Here is a 20,776-nt window from a genome sequence, read left to right as displayed (position 1 = left end):
GCCTCGTCTGCAGCCCTGAGCCAGAGGACAGCTTAGGTCAGGCAGGAGGCCGAGAAGCGGGAATAAAGGGAGGCATGTTGGAAGTGACACAGCTCCTTTTGAGGCAGATTGCGACTCCGTGGTGCAATGACTGATCCTGGTTTTTACCAAGCGTTTGCTGTCTCATCGTCTTCCTGAGGGAACCGAATTCAGCTGTTTTTAGGTGACGGTCTGTCAGATTGCGTATCCATCAGGGACTGTGCACGATGCTCTGATAGCTGAGATAGCAAACAATGTAAACAAGTGAATGGCTTTGGCTTTACAGGCCTCTGCCTATATCGCCCCACGCCCTCCACTTCTAGCCGGCACACGGGAGATGGGTTTGCGGCATGAAATTCTATTTATCGAGTGATCTGACCTATTTTGCCTGACACGCCATCCATCTCCTCTCTCCACCTTGGCAATTTTCATTAGGCTGTGGGTTTAACATAGAACAGAATGCAATTTGCATTTATATAAGCTTTTTCATCAGGCCAGGCCCTCTCGGCCCCCTGAAAACTCTCGGATTTTGGCCCAAATCATTTACTGCCGTTTCAAAATAGTCGCCACTTCCTTCTTTAAGTTTAAATATTTAGATTTTGCTCTCTTACACATTTAGCACCCTTCCATGGCTGACTTTATTTTTTTTGTGTGGTCTTCCCTAACTTGCTAACTTTATATGATGTCTACTTCCACATGGTCCACCACCATGCCCTCCACTGACTTGAAACTTTTGTATGACTTTGACAATGGGTCATCTTGCCTCATGCATGACATTGGGCACTCTGCACCGTCTCGCGAACTGTGTAAACTCACTCACTCTTATTATGTTTGGCTTATAAGCCAAGCAGTGGAAGAGTTAATTTCTAGTCATTAAAACTTATCCCACTGTCTTTGCATCAAGCCATTTTACTGCTGTTTAACTAAACCTTAAAAGGTATGATCAACCCCAACCGTAATCTAATTTTGGGAAATTAATATTTTTCGACCTGTTACATAAACTACAAATTGTATATTTGTCCTTGTGTGTCTTGTGTGTTCAGTTGCTATGATGGCTTTAACTGTTGCCTCATGAGGACCAATAAGGTCTTCCTACCTACCAATCGAACCATTGGATGTGGTGGCGTATTACTCTTTGATTAATTGAAGCAATTATGTGACACAAATTGTCTCTTTATTTACAAAAATAGTAGCAAATTAGCTAACATTATGATAGGTAAATAAGGCAATAAAGGCCTGACGTCGTGCAAGACGTACTCGGGGGGGATTGAAAGACGTCAGAGGGATTCGGGGCCGCAGATGTGGAGGGGTCTCTCCTCTGCACCTGGTGTCACAAGTGTTCAGGGATGTGCCTATGACGGTCGTCTTGGCGATGTCCCCGCTGTCGTCTAGGTAATCAAGCTGACATTTGAGGACTTTGACCTGGAGCGCGGCTATGACACCCTGACGGTCGGGGACGGCGAGGTGGTTGGGGACCAGAAGACCATCTTCCACGTGTGAGTGACTCCTTCAGCCTCGATTATCACGCCTTTAATCTCTACCCCCTTCTCCGACTACTCTCTTTCCTCCCCGGTTCCCCACGTTATCTCCAGCAGTCACTTGACATTTTGGCGACTCGTGTTCCTTGTAATTACGCCTTGTTTTTTCCACTCTTTTCCTCAGCGCCGTCCTCCCTTTGGCACACTTGCCTCTTTTCCTCCGCCTCCGCTTCCCACCCCGCACCCGCCGGCGCCCTTCTCCCTCTTCCTTTCACCCCCCGAGTCTTTTTTTTGTCTTTCTTGTTCCATTTCTCTATCATTTCATCATCATCATCCGCCGCAGCAATCCATGAAAAATAGATGCCACACTACGTTGTCAGTCATCTGCAGTTTCAATGCTAAAAGCAAGATCACAGTGAGACTGTGTGCTGCCGTGGCAACCTGCATTTTGATGCCCCCTATTGGAGTTTGCACTAGCAAATGCTTTTCTCTAACTGTTGTTATTAATTGTGCCAAAATTTACCACCTTAATAAAAGTTTTTATGGAACAGCACCTTTTTTTTTTTTTCTTCTTCCGTTCTGCTTAGCCAGAACGGGGGCTGGGCGGGGCTGGGTAATAAATGAGAGGAGAGCTTTGTGCGTGAAGGTCTTTCTCACCGTAATATTTTTTCCCCCCTGCACTTACTTGCTATCCTAAACAGTGAAAATTGTTCAATTAAGCACCCCACATTGCCCTCTTGGACTTTTTAACAATAAGAAAGGGAGCCAATCTGTCATTTGATATTCAACGATCCCAGATGAACTAGAACCATTTAGGAACCAGTGAATATACTGCGGCCATCAGCACGGTTTAAGGCAAGACTATATATTTTATGAATCATTGGTGCAAGCAGGGATGTGGAGGGAGACCTTTTCTTTCGCTGCTCTTAAGGTCAGAGTTGCGCACCTCTGCAGTGCCGTCGTAAATAGGAAATTTCCTTTCCTTTGAAAGAGATTTTGCACTAACAGCTCAGTGATGAAGGTGAGGTACTTCTTTTTGTTGACCAAAGAAGCTGAACATGACCGTATCACACAGGATTCACTTTACATTTACAATTCAAAAAAATAATTAATTAGTTGATTGCCTTTTTTTTTGGGGTGGGTGTGCAAATGCATTGAGTTATTAATTTGCTTTTTTGTTTGGCATAAATTGGGGAAAAAATACAGAATCCTGTAGTGTTTAGAGCTATTCGAATAGAGGTTGTTCAATCAGCTTTTACAGTCTACGAGTCTAGACTTTTAAACCTCTTCTAGCTGGTAAAGTAAAATAGTTTTTGCAAGAAATCATCAATAACAAAAAATATGTTAAATTAATCGTAGAGTAGCAGAACTGCGCTGCTCGGTCATGCAACATGTTAGGAGTTTCCAAGCTTGTCATTTTAGTATTCTGGCTGTGTCACATCTGGCTTGTGCTCCTTTGCAGCAAAATTGCATATTTCCTCCTTCATGGACAACAAGTTCCCAGGGAAATTGCTGCACACACAGTCGAAGAAAAGGACCAAGGGGAAAAATAAAAAAATAAAAAAATAAAAAAAAACAGAACAGCAACATAGGACCCAATTTATCTTGACTTTTCTCCCATACCACTCCTTCTAAGTCTTCCATGTGCCTTCACTAAAATTAAAATCCTTAATCACATAGCCTGTTGCTGCATACCTTCCAATTAGAGTTGGCTGGAATTACTGTTTAAATGGGATTAGATTACTTATTTTGCACCGACTGATTTCTCCACCATTTGTCACTACTATAATAAACTCTTTTTTTACTTTTGGGCAAAAAAGTTAAAGGTATGGAAGTGAAAAGCAAAACTATTCAGCTTCTCTTCGTAAAAATGCCTGCAACAGTTTAGGAACAATTTTCTTTGATGAGAAAAGTTACAACAGTTTATTATTATAGAACTCCCGGTGTTGCTGGTTGCATTCAAGTCGTTTCGTTATGATAAAGAAGAACCTCTGGCTATTTTTGCGACGCCACTCTCTCTGCCGTTAGTACAAACACTCTTTACAAAGAAAGTCACCGATACCAGCAACCTGACAAGCCTTAAAGCCATCCCATACACACAAAAAAGCATATTTAGACATTATATGGATGTATATATATTTTTTTAAAGATGTTTCTCCGTCTCCCTTCCATAGCCTGTCTGGCACAAGCACGCCCGACCTTGTGGTTAGCACGAGCCACCAGATGTGGCTCAACTTCAAAACAGACGACACCAGCGGCTCCTTGGGATTCAAGGTGTCCTACGAAGGTAAGAAAGCTTTTCGTTGTCAGTCATTGGGATGCACCATGCTGGCTCTTTCACTGCTTTTGAATAGAAGCTGTCCTTTCTCCGTACCGCAGATTGAATTAATTGCCTTCTTAGTCATTTGCCCTTGTGCTTCGAGACTCATTGCTCAGCGCTGCCGTCACGCGCCCTGGCAGAATGCATTTGGATTCTGTATACGCAATCATATTTGTCCTTTGCAGCACTCATCACTCTGAATTTCAGTTGAAAAAGGCGCTGGGCTCAGAGTGGCCGCCTGCTGCAACATGTGTAATGAACCTTTTGGGGATTGTCTGAAAAGCCTTTAAAGTTTGAAAGGGACAATTTGGACCCCCCAGCCTCACACCCTGCCAAAAAGAACAGTAGCTGTTGCTGTTGTTGTTTGTCCATCTTGTGTCTTGATTGCATTGATGCTATTGATGCTATTTCCAGATGTTGCTGTGGAGAAGAGAATAGATGCACTTATCTTGTTTACCTCAAAGTTGTTTGCAGCAGCTAGCAAATGTAGCTGCGGCAGATATCTGCACAACTGAAAGGCTCAGTGTAAAGGCTCAGCGCACTGTTTCAAAGGGATCTATTAGCATGGAATGAAACAACAATTCAATATCTATATTTTTAGGGCCGTAATGTCACTAAAAATAACTGCTTTATTGTTTTAGTGGGTTGGAGTGGCTTCACTGGTAAGAAGGCAGCGTTATTTTGTCTCCATGTGTCTGTGGTATTCCAGAACGCTTATTTTTTCAGTTTTCTTTTTTTTATGATTTCAGCACTGGTACCCAAAAGATGCAATGGCAAGTGGGACATCGGAAAATAGTGATTAACCTTGACATTGTTTGTGATATGACCAAAAAAAAAATCTGTGCTGTAGATTACTTGACCAATTGTCCTTTCGATAACACACACATACACACACACACACACACACACACACACACACACACACACACACACACACACACACACACACACACACACACACACACACACACACAGACTGGACTAAGATTAGACATTTCAAAATCTTTTCTGAACAATTATACTCGTGTGTCATATTGAATAGCATATGCATTGAACAAATGGGCAGTTAGCCAAAAAAAAAAAGAAGCTGATATCCTCTGTTCTGTATGGATGGTCAGTCGTGGTGTGCGTCTCAAACAGATGCCCCCTCCCCATTGAAAATTGTAATTTTTACGTTGGTGGCACTTGCACATGTGCAACTATAAGGAAGATGAAAACATTGGAGTCCGCCTGGGTGCGTGAATCCGCATCCCCGTGTTCCGTTAGCGCGCATGCCAGGAGAGCGCACACGAGGGCGGGGAGTTTGCCACCGTTCGTCTTGCAAATGAGGCTGCCGTTTGAGCCGCTCAGAAGCACAGCAAGTCCTCTCCCTCTGCACGCAGATGCTTTTTTTTCCCCAGTAAAAATAACAGAGAAAGTGGAGCATCACGCTGAACCAAAGTGTAATTAAAACAATGAGTTCGACTTAATGAAGGGGAAGCAACGCTTTGAACCACTTCACCCCACCCAGATTGGAGCATCCAAAATCTAATTTGCATTCTCAATTACTTGTGTTTTAAGCTTGATCATCAGGCGTAATTGCAAACACGGTGACGCCGATACACAAGCACACATACGTACACACACAGACATACACACACATACACTCTCTCTGCCGTTCCTTTCAGTATGTGTTGCAAGTGCGTGCACCTCACAATGGCCTCTATCTTTCAACTAGAAACACTGGAGTTGTCAGTGATGAAGCACATCTGGTGGTCTGTAATCTTTACACTGCTACTACTTTGCATACACAGTACTTTTTCTTTGCACTCGTGCAAATGCAAATTATTTTTGGCACTATAAGCATTTCACGCAGTCTGTTGAAACTACCGAGTGATGGAAATTGAGACGTTAGCATTATGTACATAATTGCGGGAAAATTATCACTGCAGTCGGTGCTCACATGAAGCTTTAAACGGATAACTTGCTAAAAATTGCAAATCTGCCACTGTGTCGATGGAGGTTCTGCCGATATTTTTTAATCAACGTGACAAACAAAACTGACCATATTTGTGAGAGCTTCATGAATGTTGCTGCTGGCGAGTATAGGCCACTGTGGATATTTACATTTAAGATAAATAAAAACAGATGAATAAAACATGGTTTTACTCTAATTGAACAGCCAAGCTTGCCAGACACTCAGGCAGAAGACGCCACACGTACCATATTTTATTTATGTTGGACTCCATGGCATCCATTTGCTGAAAGGAAGGTTTAGAAAATATCATTCAGGCCTCCACTAAAGTGGGTTGTGTAGAAAATAGATCAAATTCCAATATTTCGAAGCGTACACTTATTTTGGCAGAAAAAAAACACATGTTAGGCCAGTAAAGCCCATTGATGAGCTGTTTGCTATCCACCGTCACTGCAATTAGGTTGACTGACCACCGTCAATTTGTTGTTTAAGACCTTGGGTAGATCGGGGTGCAGTTGTTAACTGTAACGTGAGCCTGAGTCCCATTACAATGCCTGGATTACTGGGGAATGCCAAACAGACAGGGACAGCAAATATGACATTACATATTCTTCCTTATTCATGAGACTGAAATGGTGTTCGTTCAGCCCTGCCTCCTCTTTGCTTTGCGGAGAAACGCACACGTTTAACAAACACGGGTATTGCAATGGGCGTATATACATGGAAACACAGACGTGCGCGCACACACTTCAAAGGGTTTTTATTTATTGCATCCATTTTCCCGAAAGGTCTAATTGTGCGCGCCCATGAAGAAGACGGGGCTTACTTGGGAAAGCACTGCAGGGAATTTTAGGGCTTCAGTGAGTCTTTCAGAGTGACAAATAAATGATCGCATTCCGCCGTCTGCGTGTTTATGGATTTGCATAAGTCTGTATGCATTTTATGTCACACCCACAGCAGGGAGATCTTCCAAGTGCTGTTTTCTTTGGCTTCCAGTGCATTTCCCTTACGACTCACAGCCACAAGCCTCCAATTGCAGAATGGGATGTTTCCAAAATAATTTCAGATGTATCTTATATAGCCATTGTGAAACGGTCCCATAGAATTTGCTTGCAGAGTTTTTCCTTGCCAAAAACAGGATGATTGTGGCAGTTAAAAACTTGGAAAAGCCAAGCTTTAAGAGAAATGAGCACAATGGCCGACCAAAAAGTAGAGCCGGTTCTAATTCCTGTCGCAATTTTGGATGTAGGAAGCAGCAGGGACGCAGCGGGTCTAATTGAAGTCGAAAAGAAAACAACAAGGTCCTGCCACAGTGTCTCTGATAGCCCCCATCCAAAATGACTCTCCTCTGTCTTCAATTTGTTTTTTCCTCCTACAAAAGTGGTATGTAGAAAGAAAAGGAAAAAAAAAAATCACAAAAAGACTTGCTGGGTGGTTGAATAAACCTTCTTTCTTTCCTGTTCAAGTGGACCAATATAGTTTTCATTTGACATGGATTGCTATAAGCTGCAGGTCGCTACCTAACCTGCCGCAGTTGCATCTTGGCTTTATGATTGATTGTCATCACTTTATGATGCCACTGAGCCCTCTGCTGGCTCTATTTAACATTTTATTCTCTGTTGGGAGAACATGCCTGCCCGTTTGGTGTCCTTGCCCTGACGAACATACATCAACTAGCGCCTGACGAGCTTCTGACTGCCAGGCATGAGGCGCTGATGTCCATATTGCTGTAAAGTGATCAATGATCTTGCAGGAGGGTTCCCGGCATCCAACTGTAGTTATGTATTTCAATAGAAGACCAGTCAGGCCGGCTGTGTCAGTGGCAAGTCATTGAAGGACTGAAAATTAAGTGATCCAGCTTCCATGGAAGGTTATCACTGTTGAGCTGTTGGACTCCCCCCCGACTCCTGTTTAGAGGTGACTTCCACTGGAGATCAATGGGTTGTTCAGTGAATGAGGCTGCCTCGGGACAGCCATACATCCAAACAGCAGTGGGCCCTAAATATGTGTTCTAAATGATGATCATCATTAGCGATGAGTATGGATTTATACTGAGCCTCTTCCCTGGTGCGGTTTAAAATCATATTAGGCCCTGCCATCATTTCCTGGATGGATGAGCTTATTTGCTCTGTGTGTTGCTCCATCCGGATGCCTCTGGGGGATGCCTCAGCATTCCCATCTGCACTCTGCAACCTCAGAAAACTGGAGGGATAAAAGGTAGGAGAGTACGCAAAAAAAGGGGGAGAGCCGCAAAATTCGATAATGAAATTGGCCGACAGAGTTTTAAGGAAGAGGGGTCGTCACGAAGGTGCGCGCACGCATCTAAATGTGCTCGCATCAGCCCTCTGCAAGCAGCGGCATTTGTCACGCAGTAAGGGGAGGGGGAAGCAGGGGGTACATTGTGGGAGAGGGGAGGATGAGTGGGGAGAGCAAGTTTGCAGAATTGCTGAGGGTGAAGAGACAGCGGAGACTACTTAATGTCAACAGGAAATTATACCTAAAATAAATGCATAACAAGGAAAGTCTGGCTGATTTTAATACCACGAGATGGAGAAGCTAGTCCGTCTCGTCAGCCCAAACGGAGCTCCTCGCTGAGTCATCCATTAGCCAGCGTCTGCCTGCCTGTATCAATCCGGTCTTCAGGGAAAAACGTCTTTGATGCTTAGTTTCAACAAAAGCTAGACGCACTACAGCTGGATATGCTATGCCAGGCAAGCTAGACAAGCGTTGATGGATTTTTTACTTATTTTGGGGGAGGTTGTCAAGGTGCATTTGCAGAATGTTTATCACCATGTGAAAACCCTCAGGGCACTGTCGAGGTATCCAATATTCAATTAATCAAAGAATCTTTTTTTATATACAATTGCATGTGCGACAATGATAATGGCACTATTCTCCCTGTAACTCTGTGGTCTCAAGGCAGGATTAGCTATTTGTATGTCTTTTGTAGGAGAAAAAGCACTGATTGTTGACACTAGGTCTAGTAAAGTCCAAGGTTGTTAATGTGGCACATCCTTTTAACAGCTATCAGCCTTTGTGTGTATTTTTATGCATTATTTTGCAGACACAATTCTGAATGCATACATTTATTTTTATCTTAAATTATGTGACAATATGTAAAAAGCAAAATGAACCACATTTTATGTGTTCTTTGAACCTCGGTTTAGACACAGATGTGTGCGTGTTTCCAGTTTGTCTCAGTTTATTGTTACAGATAAGTGTTATTATTGAGATGGACCTTTGTGTATATGAAAAAAACAACAATAACAACAACAACCAAACTCTGCCTTGACATCACTCATTATCTGCTGCCTGAGGCTACAGGCATTTCTAAACTGCAATGTTTTTAGAAGTGGAAACCCAGAAGTGCTTTAGTGCAGTCTACCGGTGTGTCAGGTGGTAAACTTTGTTTTTTTTTTTTTTTACTTATTCCCTTTTCCTCTTTAAATGATTAAAGAGAGCACATTGATTGACTGATTGATTAACACATTGATTGGTCTCGCCTCTGTTGATGTTATACGTTTCTTTATTTTATTTCATTTTTTTCCTTCCGCCACAGAGATCGAGCAGGGCAGCTGCGGAGATCCCGGAATTCCCGCCTACGGGAAGCGGGAAGGCGCGGGCTTCCGCCACGGCGACAGACTCTACTTCGAGTGCCTGCCCGCCTTCGAGCTGGTGGGCAAGAAGAACATCACCTGCCAGAAAAACAACCAGTGGTCCGCGAAGAAGCCCAGCTGCGTCTGTAGGTCCTCCCGTCCTCCGCCGCCTTTCATATTCATGCGCGCCACACGTGCGCCTATAAATATGGATGCTTGGCGCCAACGAGCGGCGCGAGGAAGCGTGATGCATAATGAATGGTCCGATTATCCGCCACAGTTTGCCTGACGAAGCTCTGGATAGTTTTTTTTTTTTTTTTTTTTTTCGAAACAATGGGAGCACTTATTAGTTAATTAGCGCCATGAAAGACAAACAGCGGGAGTAGGGGTGAGGAACTGACCGCGCAGATAGTGCCGGCCGTTGTGTCACTGACAGATAATGGGATGGAAAAAAAAAAGAAAAAAAGGAAAAAAATAAAAAAGCTGCAGTCCAGATAACATCGCCGGCTGAATGACAAAGAGGTTGCTTGCACACAAAAAGTCAATTTGGCAACATAACATGCAGATAAACTGTTTATTTAGTTAAACCCTTTCAGCCAAGTGCACACAGCACACAGCACACTGTGCTTTGTCATTGTCACCGATTAGGAACGTAATTATTTCCCTGTCCGGCTTCACAGAAGGTCTAAATTATTATTTTAGTTTTGTCAAACTTGGTGATTTACTTTGACCTGTAGCTGCTTCCAGCAAAGCCATCATTCCCCCTCCCTCTTATTTTCCTTCTCTCGTCCTTTTTTGTCTTTCTATCACTGCTACAGTTTCCTGTTTCTTCAACTTCACCACTCCGTCCGGGGTGCTGCTCACCCCAAACTATCCCCAGGAATACGGCAACAACATGCACTGCGTGTGGCTGATCATCGCCAACCCCGAGAGCCGCATCAATCTGGCCTTCAACGACCTCAGCATGGAGAAGCAGTTCGACTTCCTTTCAATCAAGGACGGAGGGAAGGTAAAGACCCTCAAATGGAACTTTTGGAACTCGATCAATCGACCTGCCCCTCATATTGGAAGAAGGGGACAAAGCAGCAACAGTGTTTGTATGGAAACTGAAGGAGCTTGTTTCCATGTTATCAGGCTGAATCTCCCATCCTGGGCACCTTCTCTGGAGACGTCCTACCTCCTTCCATCACAACCAGCGCTCACGTGGCACGGCTGGAGTTCCTGACCGACCACACTTACACTGACAGAGGTTTTAACATCACCTTCACAAGTAAGAAGCGAAGTCGGCCCGTTGTTTTTGCATTCTGTATCACGTGCACATTTGACAGGCTTTGTTTGTGTGTGTGCATGCATCCAGTGAGCCTCATGAATCATCTGCCATATCTCTGTGCTCCATGTCACACAAGACACACACAAAAAAAACCTCCCTCTCTGTATTGTCTAAAGAGAGACTTGACGTCTAAATAAAACCCAAGCTGTGTCTTTACCTGGCAGATACATTGCAGCGCTGCTCATTATGTTCTATTCCAGGGTAGCTGCTGACTTCTGAGGAAATTCCAGATCGACTGTGCGTGACGCAGTGCACACCGCTAAACCGGTTTCACGGATGCACTGTACTGTTTTGGCTTAGGATTTTTTTTTTACATTCTTTGCATAAACACTATCGTGTAATGAGCCTGATCTTTGCTTTCTTCTACACCTAAAAAAAAAAAACACTGTTGCTCATAATGGGAACCTCACCCAGCAAGCCTTGGAGCTCTTGTGCTGCTGCTGTGAGGTTTCTCTATGTGAGGCTTTTGCTGCAGTCACTGAGCTACTGCATCAGTTTGTCTATACATATATGTAAGTTTAGTCAGGTGAATTTACATTTATCACAGTAACTTATCACATTGCAGCTCGGACGATGAAATGATCTTTATAGAGGTGGACCAGAAAATAGCCTGCTGCACGCGTGCATCATGTGTGAAAGTGGCAGTACGGGAGTTAGTCTGGTAATAGTTAACATTTATATTCACCTTATTGTCTTTCCATTGGTAAAATACACTATTGGATAAATTTTGGGTTTTCAGAAAAAGAGAGCAAGGCCTCTTCTTCTGCCCAAGTTAGCTGGTGGCTTATGAGCATGAAGCATGTCAATTACACTGCTGCACTCATGCAAAACACGTGAAGGTTTGTTGTGCACATCAGAAACCAGTGTATTTGTTTGTTTGTTTTTCCTTGTTTCCTACACCAGCTATCAGGGTAAACTCATGACACACAGAGCAGATCCACACCCTGGCCCACTGCAGATACTTAATACGGCCCACTCCTTATAAGTGGACCCATTCTTAATGTGATTATAAATTTTCATTATTAGCAAATGAAAACACAGCAGTTGTTTCTTTTTTAGTGGCAAGCAGCCGTGCAAACAGCAATCAGCCTCTTCAAAGGCTACTTAGCCTTTAATGGCTGATATTACATCACAATATTCTGACCAAAGACCTTGCAAGCCATTATTCATAACAGCACATCATTTATAAATGTTCTACCACCCATGGCTTGATTGGTTTTGCTTTGACATCATCTTCAACTGCCGCCTGGGCCTAGCACACAACCTTTGCTGAGACAACCCAAACGCACTGCTCATGGTTTCAAAATTTCATCATGTTCACTGCAAACGAGTGCCCTAGTTGTAAAATGTAGTTTTGTGCGTAAGCAGTTCTGTGACGCAAGACGGCAGAATGTCACTCACTGCGTAAATGCTTTGCTATTTTTACTATGTTCAATTGCGTGATCATTTGATCCAATGCACTGTGCAGAATTGTGTGTGTAAAATGATGGTGCACGCACAACATTAATCCCAATTCCATCTCTGATTCTTCAACCAATTTTCCTCCCCAAAACAAATTAACATTCTGTGCAAAGTCTTTACCCACAATGCAACTGGGACTCCGGCTCCGGCTCATTTTGCAGACACACCGTCAGACCCGACGCAGGTGGAAGTGCGATGCCACAATGTGGACAACACATGGCGACTAATGCATTAATTAGCGAGTTGGACGCATAAATAAATAACCAATGCAGCGTGGTGAATGAGTGTCAGCAGCAGTTAATTAAAGATGACGGCCAGTTCCCGAAAACACAGCCATCGGACTGCAGGACCGTTTGTGGGTGGGGGTGGGGGGTGCAGCGTGGACAACTTCCCATCATTCTTGTTAATTAAGGACGTGCCAAACTGTATTGGGGAGATTTTTTGGCACCTTGATAAATAGGATGATCATGATGGATGAGCTGATGGCGACGCTCTGTTTGGGTCCAAGTGATACAGAAGAGAGACTCATCAATATCTACACGAGCGGCCTACCTGCCTGTGGTGTGAGGGGAGATGCGGAAGTGATGTATTTGTTGACACATATTTCCAAGGCTTTTTGTCTCCTCTGTTTTCCCTGCTTTTTATGTCTGAGTATAGATTACGAGAATAAATGGATAGAGTGTGCATATCCATCAACTGTGTCATCTTGATGGTGTGCACATGGCTCCCCACTTCCTGTAATTTGTGCATGTGAGCAAATCAATTGAATGAGCAGGAGCTTGAATGCAGCTTTTGCTTAATAGGGTAGTATTGGCAAAAAGTGATGATTGATGTGACTTGTGTAATGTATTACATCTGAAAGACACCAACCGGAGAACATAATACATTTTCTTTCTAAATCAGAGGCTCCTGAATCTATAACCCCAGAGGCACTTCCTGTCTACAGCCCCACAACGTTGAAACACCTGGGACTCTCTTAACTTATGCAACATAAATACACTTAACTTATAACAAAGAACTAGGGTGCAAAAAAGTACAAAATCAATGAATGGGAAACTTAATTCTAAAGTCATGGTTTTAAGCTAGTAAAAGTGAATGGCACAACAGGTTTTCTCAGTGTTTAAACATTTTTTTGTTGAACTAAAATACTAACTTTTAATGTGACAGAACAAGATTTTGTCTCATAAACGTTTTTTGAGGCCTTCCTTTCCTGCTGTGGCCTTGGACTGTTTCATTACTTGTGAGTCAGGTTTGAAGCTTCTCATTAGAAAAATCCTTTTTTTAATGAAAGGTCAAATTTCTTCTTTAAATACCTTTGTCTGAGTCCAGCTGCCTTCAATAAATAATCTTTACAAACCTCTACTTCCCTCCGGTCATTGGTAACCCATTTTTGCTTTTCATCCTTTCCGCTCTGCTGTGCCACTGTGCTTGGTTTACCTCTTCAACCTTTTTCTTTCTTTTTCCCCGCAGCCTTCCGTCACAACGAGTGCCCGGACCCAGGTGTGCCAGTGAATGGGAAGCGTTTCGGTGAGAACCTTCAGCTGGGCAGTTCCATCTCCTTCCTGTGTGAGGAGGGATTCGTCAAGACCCATGGCTCGCAAACCATCTCGTGCATCCTCAAGGACGGCAACGTGGTGTGGGACAACGCTGTGCCGCGCTGCGAAGGTGAGCTGAGGAATGATAACCTCCTCGTGATGAGCAGCCAGGCTTTATCATTCAACTTTGGGAAATCAGATTTTGAGATGCGTGCACCAAGTAGAGGCTTCAGGGTATGTGGGTGCATTCATTTTTATACGGCACTAAAGATCTGGGTTGTAGTCACACTTTTTATTTGGTATCACACACACCGTGAAGTTGTGTGAGGGCAGGCTGAGTTAGCTCTGTGACTAAAATTTGGATATTGCCAGCTTAAATAGGCAGAGGATTTGAGTCATTCAGGGAGGGAGGCGGATTTGCATATCTTTTTTTTTTTTTTTCTAATAGCATTTTGCTTCATGGTCATTTCGTGACCCATATACAGCTGTTTAGCGCCAATGAAATGGGGGATACGATTCTTTTTCATGGACGGCCTGGATGGTGATGCGGCATCACTAAAAGCGACAGATTAGACCAGAGCTGATAAAAGTGGAAGGAGCAGATGCAGATTTCTCCCGCTCGGGGTTGAATTTCTACAGTTTAATTTAAAAGTGATGCAAGATACAATTATCTCATGGAATTAATCATAACTTTGCTTCTAAGGACCACTTGGAGCTTATTCAAGCTCAACCTTGTCAGTCGGAGAAGAGTCTGACACATTAAAAAGAAATAAGTCATGGCAGAGAAAGTATGAAATAGCGTAAACGGCACGTGCTGGGTTTGAAGTCGCTCCTTTGGCGTTTTGAGTCATTCCCGAACACGTCTATTTCTGTCTGGCCTCACCTCAGGAAAACTTTTCGCGAGAACATCAGGAGCTGGCAAAGATGAGACTAAGCTGGTTCCAGTGTTAACCAGCTTAAGTTCTTAGACACCACCAGAGTAGCACATCAAACACAGAGTCGGACGGACCTCTAAGGAGCCCTAATCAGTTACACTATTCATGATACGCAAAAAGGAGAAGCCATTATTAAAACATGTCACTCCCACCCCCAAAACTAGCGACGTGGCTGCTTTGCCCCCCCACCACCACCACTCCCCCCCGGGACCATCTATCATACCTCGGAGCCAGTAGCCTAAGCCTTTTATAGATGTCCTTCACTATGCTGAGTTGGCTGATTAAATCATTCCACTTCAAAGTGAGCGTGGCACCGGCACTGTAACTAAGCCCTCCGCTGTGCCTTTGTGCTCTGGTTAAGGATAGCCAGAAGTTAAAGAGACGCGCCACATAGTGAGGATTCACCGAGACGGCAGAAGGAAATGAAAAAAAAGGAACGAGAGGAGGTCTTTTCGGCTCGAGTGTCTTTTGTGGTGGCGATCAAAGTCGGTCCGTTTCCGCCGTTTGATGGGGAAGACAGCAGCGCCGTGGATGGGTGGGGTCTCATGACAGATGTAGGGGGAGGAAACACACACACACACACACACACACACGGGAGGCCCAGCGTAGCACCCTATACATAAATGTGCCTTCCTGGGAGTAATGGTTAACCTTGAAGCGAGCCGTCTCCAATTTACATGAGATAGACCCTGGCAGTTAAAGGAATGGGATAAGCCTGGGCTGATGCATGAGATCATCTATGGATATTGTCGTACATCAGCTGGGAAAGACATGCATAATGCAGTCTCTACCTGCCCCCTCTGTCCATCGCCCCCACCCCCTCTACTCGCCTTCCCGCTTTAGCTCCGTGCGGTGGGGATCTGAAGGCTCCCAGCGGGATCATCCTCTCCCCGGGCTGGCCAGAACTCTACAAGGAGGCCCTTAACTGCGAATGGATCATTGAGGCTCCTCCGGGCTATCCCATCAAGATCATCTTTGACAAGTGAGCTACTGTATTTGAACCTTTTTTTTTCCTTCTTCAACAAACTTGTCCTATTGTAAGTTGTTTATTTTTTTTGTCATGCTGTAATCTTAGCATGTTTACATTTGTCTTCTTAATTATTTTATTACTTGCCGTTAGTGATGGGCATTCCGGCTCTTTTTAGAGAACCGGCTCTTTTGGCTCGGCTCACTAAAAAGAGACGGCTCTTTCGGCTCCCAAACGGCTCTTCAAATTTTTTGGTACTTAAAATAATTTATTACCAACAGTAATAAAAGATTATGCGTAATATGAATTACTAATGTAAAAAAAGAAACATGGACTATATCCAATGTTTATAATATAAACACACCTTTATTTATACACTCTAGAGTGATAAAAACTAAGATAGTAAGTGCAAAAAAACAAATGTTAAACTATTTACAAATGAACTTAAATAACTATTAACAATTTTAAGCTTTTAGTTGTTTTTTTTTTACTACTAAACAAATTTAAAGTCAAACAACATAAGCTTACGGAAAACCACACAACAAAAAATATGAATGAAAATGTGTAAAACAAAAAGAAAAAAAAAATCAGCATTCAGATAACAGCTTTGTCCTTTAGTGAAGATTGACATTGAGAAAAACCAAGTGCCTCAGCTTTGAGGGGCTGATCCTGTTTCTTCTCTCTGTAAATATCTGCCCTGTTTTGGAGAAGATTGAAGCCTGCAGTTTCGTGGTGGTGGAATGTGCTCACCGAGCCGCGCTGTTGCGCAACAAAACGGGTCAAACAACTCGGCAAGCGACCCGGGTGATAATCGACTCCGATCGGCTCCGCATCGATCGGCTTACGATAGAATTGGGGCACTCGGGACAACACCACCTTTTTTACCTGCCGCACAGAATGACGTTGAGCATAACGTGCACTAAATCATAATATCGCGCCATTTGTGGCAATCAAATCAAATGCGGCATGGAGAGAGAGAGAGAGAGAGAGAGAGAGAGAGAGAGAGAGAGAGAGAGAGAGAGAACGCCAAATCCAAATCCTGTATGTTGTATGCTTAAAGTATGTTGTATGCTTAAATGGTACTTTTTGCATAGCGATGGCAGCACAGGCGCTGTCAGATGTCAGCTGTAAATTGCATTCCAATAAATCTAAACCCCTTTGTTAAAATGTGCCTATTTAGTTAGGTGCATGTTAGATTGGTAGCGGATACTCACATTATTCATTAGTATGTCAATGATGTTATTGCTGCGGTAATCGTTTAGGATGTGAAGCGTCCCTTGAATTTTTTTATTTACTTGTTAGTGCCAATAACAGACGGTACTTAAGTTTCTTATAGATGCCAACCTAGCCTTTGCCGCACTGATGCGCGCACACATGAAAAAAAGGCACCTTAAAGTTTGTACATGTATGAGTGCGAGCGGAGATGCTCTGTCGAGGGGAAGCGGAGCGACGGCAGAGAAGGTAATTTGTCCTGATGTTGGAGGGAGACAGAGAGACAGAGAGAGAGAGAGAGAGAGAGAGAGAGAGGGAGAGACAGAGAGAGAGAAAGAGAGACAGTGAGAGAGACAGAGAGAGAGAGAGGGAGACAGAGAGACAGAGAGAGAGAGCTAAATTCAGTCATAGGATCAAACGCTACATTAGCGGCTCATCCTTTAGAGCCCGTCTCGACCGGGTCCCTGCCTCAACGGCACGCCATGCAAAATGAATACAACATAAATATTTGTCGCCGTTTAATTTTTTCTCTTTTTTTAATCATTAATAATGTATCAAAGACCGCATGACAGAACTGTGAACCAATTTTATGCACGGCTTTGAAGATGAAGCGACTGCACCTACTCACACACACACACACACACACACACACACACAAATACACACACAAACTACAGTACATCAAATGTCCTCTGAGTCGTTAAACTGATCGCACGCAAACTGTTAATGGCGAGGATACATAAATTTAGCATCAGCCCTTTAGCACTTTTCTCTATTTAAGACTTAAATAGAGGCTCAATATCATGATTGAACTGAAGCAAACAAACAGAAGAAATAGTCACTAGGCAATTCATAGCAGTTGGTCAAACATCACCATGGCTACGGCTTAAAATAGAGATCCTACTGCATGTTTGTAAAAAACAGAAATCACTGTGTGAGGTATTTTTATTTCCTGACATCAGTTTTGACCTCCGTTTGCAGTTTGTTAGATTTTTTATCCAGACAGATGAAACCATGGAAGCTGAACTAAACTGGCCCTTCTGTTGGCAGGTTTGGCACGGAGGTCAACTACGACGTCTTGGAGGTGCGCGACGGACGTTTCCCCTCCTCGTCTCTAATAGGCAGTTACCAGGGCACCCAGGTTCCTCAGTTTCTTATCAGCACCTCCAACTTCATCTACCTGCTCTTCTCGACGGACAAGAGCAACTCCGACATCGGCTTCCGAATACGTTACGAAAGTAAGGACGCAAAAAAACTCTTTCCGGCTGCATCATCTAAATCGGTCGCCAGTCAGTCTTTATTGGGTTGTCAGTTGGGCAGGGTGGAATCCTCACCAAATGCATACCTTTCCTAACTTCTGAGGAAAATATAAAACTTTTTTGTTTTTATGAGTAAATAAAATATCACGTAAATGTTTTATTAATGCTATTTTAGGTGCTGAGAAAGCTTCACGCACTTGCGTGCTTTACACACTTGGCCTCATAACTGGCTCAGGGTCTCATTCTGAAGACGTTTTCTGCTCCACAGGCCTAAAAATCTGCAACGAGCTGACGGTTTTGCTCTCCAGTCAAGGAAAAGTGTTAATTAGACGTGGCTGTGGAGGCAATCTGTGCAGGCTTTCCTTTTTCCACCGCCGTAATGAAAACACTGATGATTGGAAATCAAATGAGCTACGGCTTTCCGTCGGATACCTCGGCCTTGATGCGCTCACCCCGGCCGTGTGCGTCGACACGCGGCTCCCTTACACCGAGCCCTCAACTCATGCTGTAAATCTAACCTCTCTGGCAAAGCCTCACCTGCTTTCTGCTTGTGTGGTGACCGCCGCTCACCTTTTGCACTTCCGTGCTGGTAAAATCCCAGTTTCAATAATTCAGGGAAGGCTCCACTTAAGCAGAAACTATAGAAGGTGCAGGAAGCTGAGGCCTCTCATTGGTTTACCTCTGCTGGAAAAAAAAAAAGGTTGGGGTGCGGGGGGTTGGTGTTTTCGTGAATAATTTATCCAGTGCTTTTTGGAGAGCAAAGTGCTCTTTTAACATTTCCTCACTTCTGCGTGACCCCTTTCTTTTTTTCGGAGCGCAGGAAGCCGGTGTTGATTGCATGGTTGGATGTTGAGTGTTTGATGTGTTTCTCAAGCCCTGCAGCTGCAGTCGGATCACTGCGTGGATCCCGGCATTCCCGTCAACGGCCAGCGGCAGGGCAACGACTTCTACGTGGGCGCCCTGGTGACGTTCAGCTGCGAGGCGGGCTACACGCTCAGCGACGCCGAGCCCCTGGAGTGCGAGCCCAACTTCCAGTGGAGTCGCCCCCTCCCGAGCTGCGATGGTACGCTCCAAAGTATTGACCTAGAAAACCAGCGGCCTCCCGCCAGGTTTCCCCATACGCTGTTCATAATTGGGATTAGAGCCGCATCCGTTTGTTTGCGTCTCGCTCCCCGGGAAGCGACAACATGAGAAATGGTTTTGAGCACTTTTGCCTCATGTTGCGTCACGTTTCGACTCGCTACATATATCGCTGAGTTATTGCAAAATCCATACTGGATGATAGCAATCCTCTCAACGACTCTCATTTTTAAACTCTGAAAGTTTCAGGCCCCCGTTTCGTCATAAATGTTTTATATGTACGGGAAGCAGTGAGCTCACCCTTTGATGTCTCCCTTCTCCCTCATCTGTAAATGTTTTCGTACTTTAGGACGCTATCGATTTTTGCCCCATTCTCTAATGATATTGATGATGCAGCTCTTTGCTTTTTATCCTCCCTTGAAGGACGTTGCTTGAAAATACGTTTTACCAAAACGTAGGATTTTACATCTGCCGTCGTTAAAATCACTGTCCCCCCTCCTCTCCTCCTCACGTGCTCCCAATGTCTGCCACTGGACCTGCGCCCACAGCCTTGTGCGGCGGTTACATCCAGGGAAGCACTGGCACCATCCTTTCGCCCGGGTTCCCGGATTTCTACCCACACAACCTGAACTGCACGTGGATAATCGAGACGTCCCATGGCAAAGGTGAGCGGAGGAATCCATTGTCAACGCGATGCGAGGCGATGCCGTCAAATTCAATTTCCCTGACAACGTTACCCCGCCCCCCCCCCCAGCGGTTGGCCTTTGTGTTTTTTTGTCGAGCGTGGCGTCTCTGTAAGACTAGAGCGCAGAGAGTGTGACCCTGGGCTATGGCACCGAGAACGACTCTGCGCTTCCTTTGCTGGAGCCCTGGTATCCATTTGATGCGGCCTTTTCACTTTATCCAAGCACTTAATTCTCTCTGCAAAACATCGGATATCGACCTGTCATGTTGATGGTTGTTGCTGTCACAGAGTAGTGTGGATGTAGCAGTTTGGAATGTAACCAGATACAAATCCAAGGGCTATATATAGACACTTTTTTTGTGTACATACAGTCCGCTCCAAAAGTATTGGAACGGCAAGGTCAATTCCTTTGTTTTTGTTGTATACTGAAGACATGTGGGTTTCAGATCAAAAGATGAATACAAGACGAAAGTTCAGAATTCCAGCTTTCATTTCATGGTATTTACATCGAGATGCGTTAAACAACTCAGGACAGAGCACCTTTTCTTTGAACCCACCCACTTTTCAAGTAAGCAAAAGTATTGGAACAGATTGGTGCCATAACCCTTCCTTACAATAACTGCATCGAGCCTGCGACCCATTGACTTCACCAGGCTGTTGCGTTCTTCATTTGAAATGCTGTTCCAGGCCTTTACTGCAGCCAGGGGGGTTTCTCCCTTCAGTCTCCTCTTCTGGAGGTAAAATGCATGCTCTATTGGGTCAAGGTCCGATGGTTGACTTGGCCAGTCCAAGACCTTCCACTTTTTCCCCTTGATGAAGTCCTTTGTTGTGTTGTCAGTGTGTTTTGGGTCATTGTCTTATTGCATGATGAAGCCTCTTCGATTAGTTTGGATGCATTTTTCTGTAAATTGCCAGACAAAATGGTTTTGTAGACTTCAGAATTTAT

At 44.1% G+C, this 20,776-nt stretch overlaps 1 protein-coding gene across 2 annotated transcripts in view; it reads left to right on the top strand.

The window, feature by feature from the left end:
* Positions 1-20,776, top strand: part of csmd2 (CUB and Sushi multiple domains 2) — a 225,237-nt gene that overhangs the window by 116,028 nt on the left and 88,433 nt on the right. For both annotated transcript variants that reach the window (XM_076011540.1, XM_076011539.1), the window contains exons 11-20: positions 1,411-1,514; positions 3,671-3,783; positions 9,330-9,512; positions 10,185-10,375; positions 10,501-10,636; positions 13,628-13,822; positions 15,471-15,609; positions 17,857-18,044; positions 18,940-19,128; positions 19,694-19,810. In XM_076011540.1, the coding sequence (XP_075867655.1) occupies positions 1,411-1,514; positions 3,671-3,783; positions 9,330-9,512; positions 10,185-10,375; positions 10,501-10,636; positions 13,628-13,822; positions 15,471-15,609; positions 17,857-18,044; positions 18,940-19,128; positions 19,694-19,810 (1,555 nt within the window). The remainder of the gene's footprint in view (positions 1-1,410; positions 1,515-3,670; positions 3,784-9,329; positions 9,513-10,184; positions 10,376-10,500; positions 10,637-13,627; positions 13,823-15,470; positions 15,610-17,856; positions 18,045-18,939; positions 19,129-19,693; positions 19,811-20,776) is intronic.

This window comes from Nelusetta ayraudi, unplaced genomic scaffold (genome assembly GCF_046127955.1).
Source record: "Nelusetta ayraudi isolate G7.1 ecotype Tasmania unplaced genomic scaffold, CSIRO-AGI_Nayr_v1 ptg000135l, whole genome shotgun sequence".
Lineage (NCBI taxonomy): Eukaryota > Metazoa > Chordata > Actinopteri > Tetraodontiformes > Monacanthidae > Nelusetta > Nelusetta ayraudi.
This window is presented reverse-complemented; position numbering and strand designations above follow the sequence as displayed.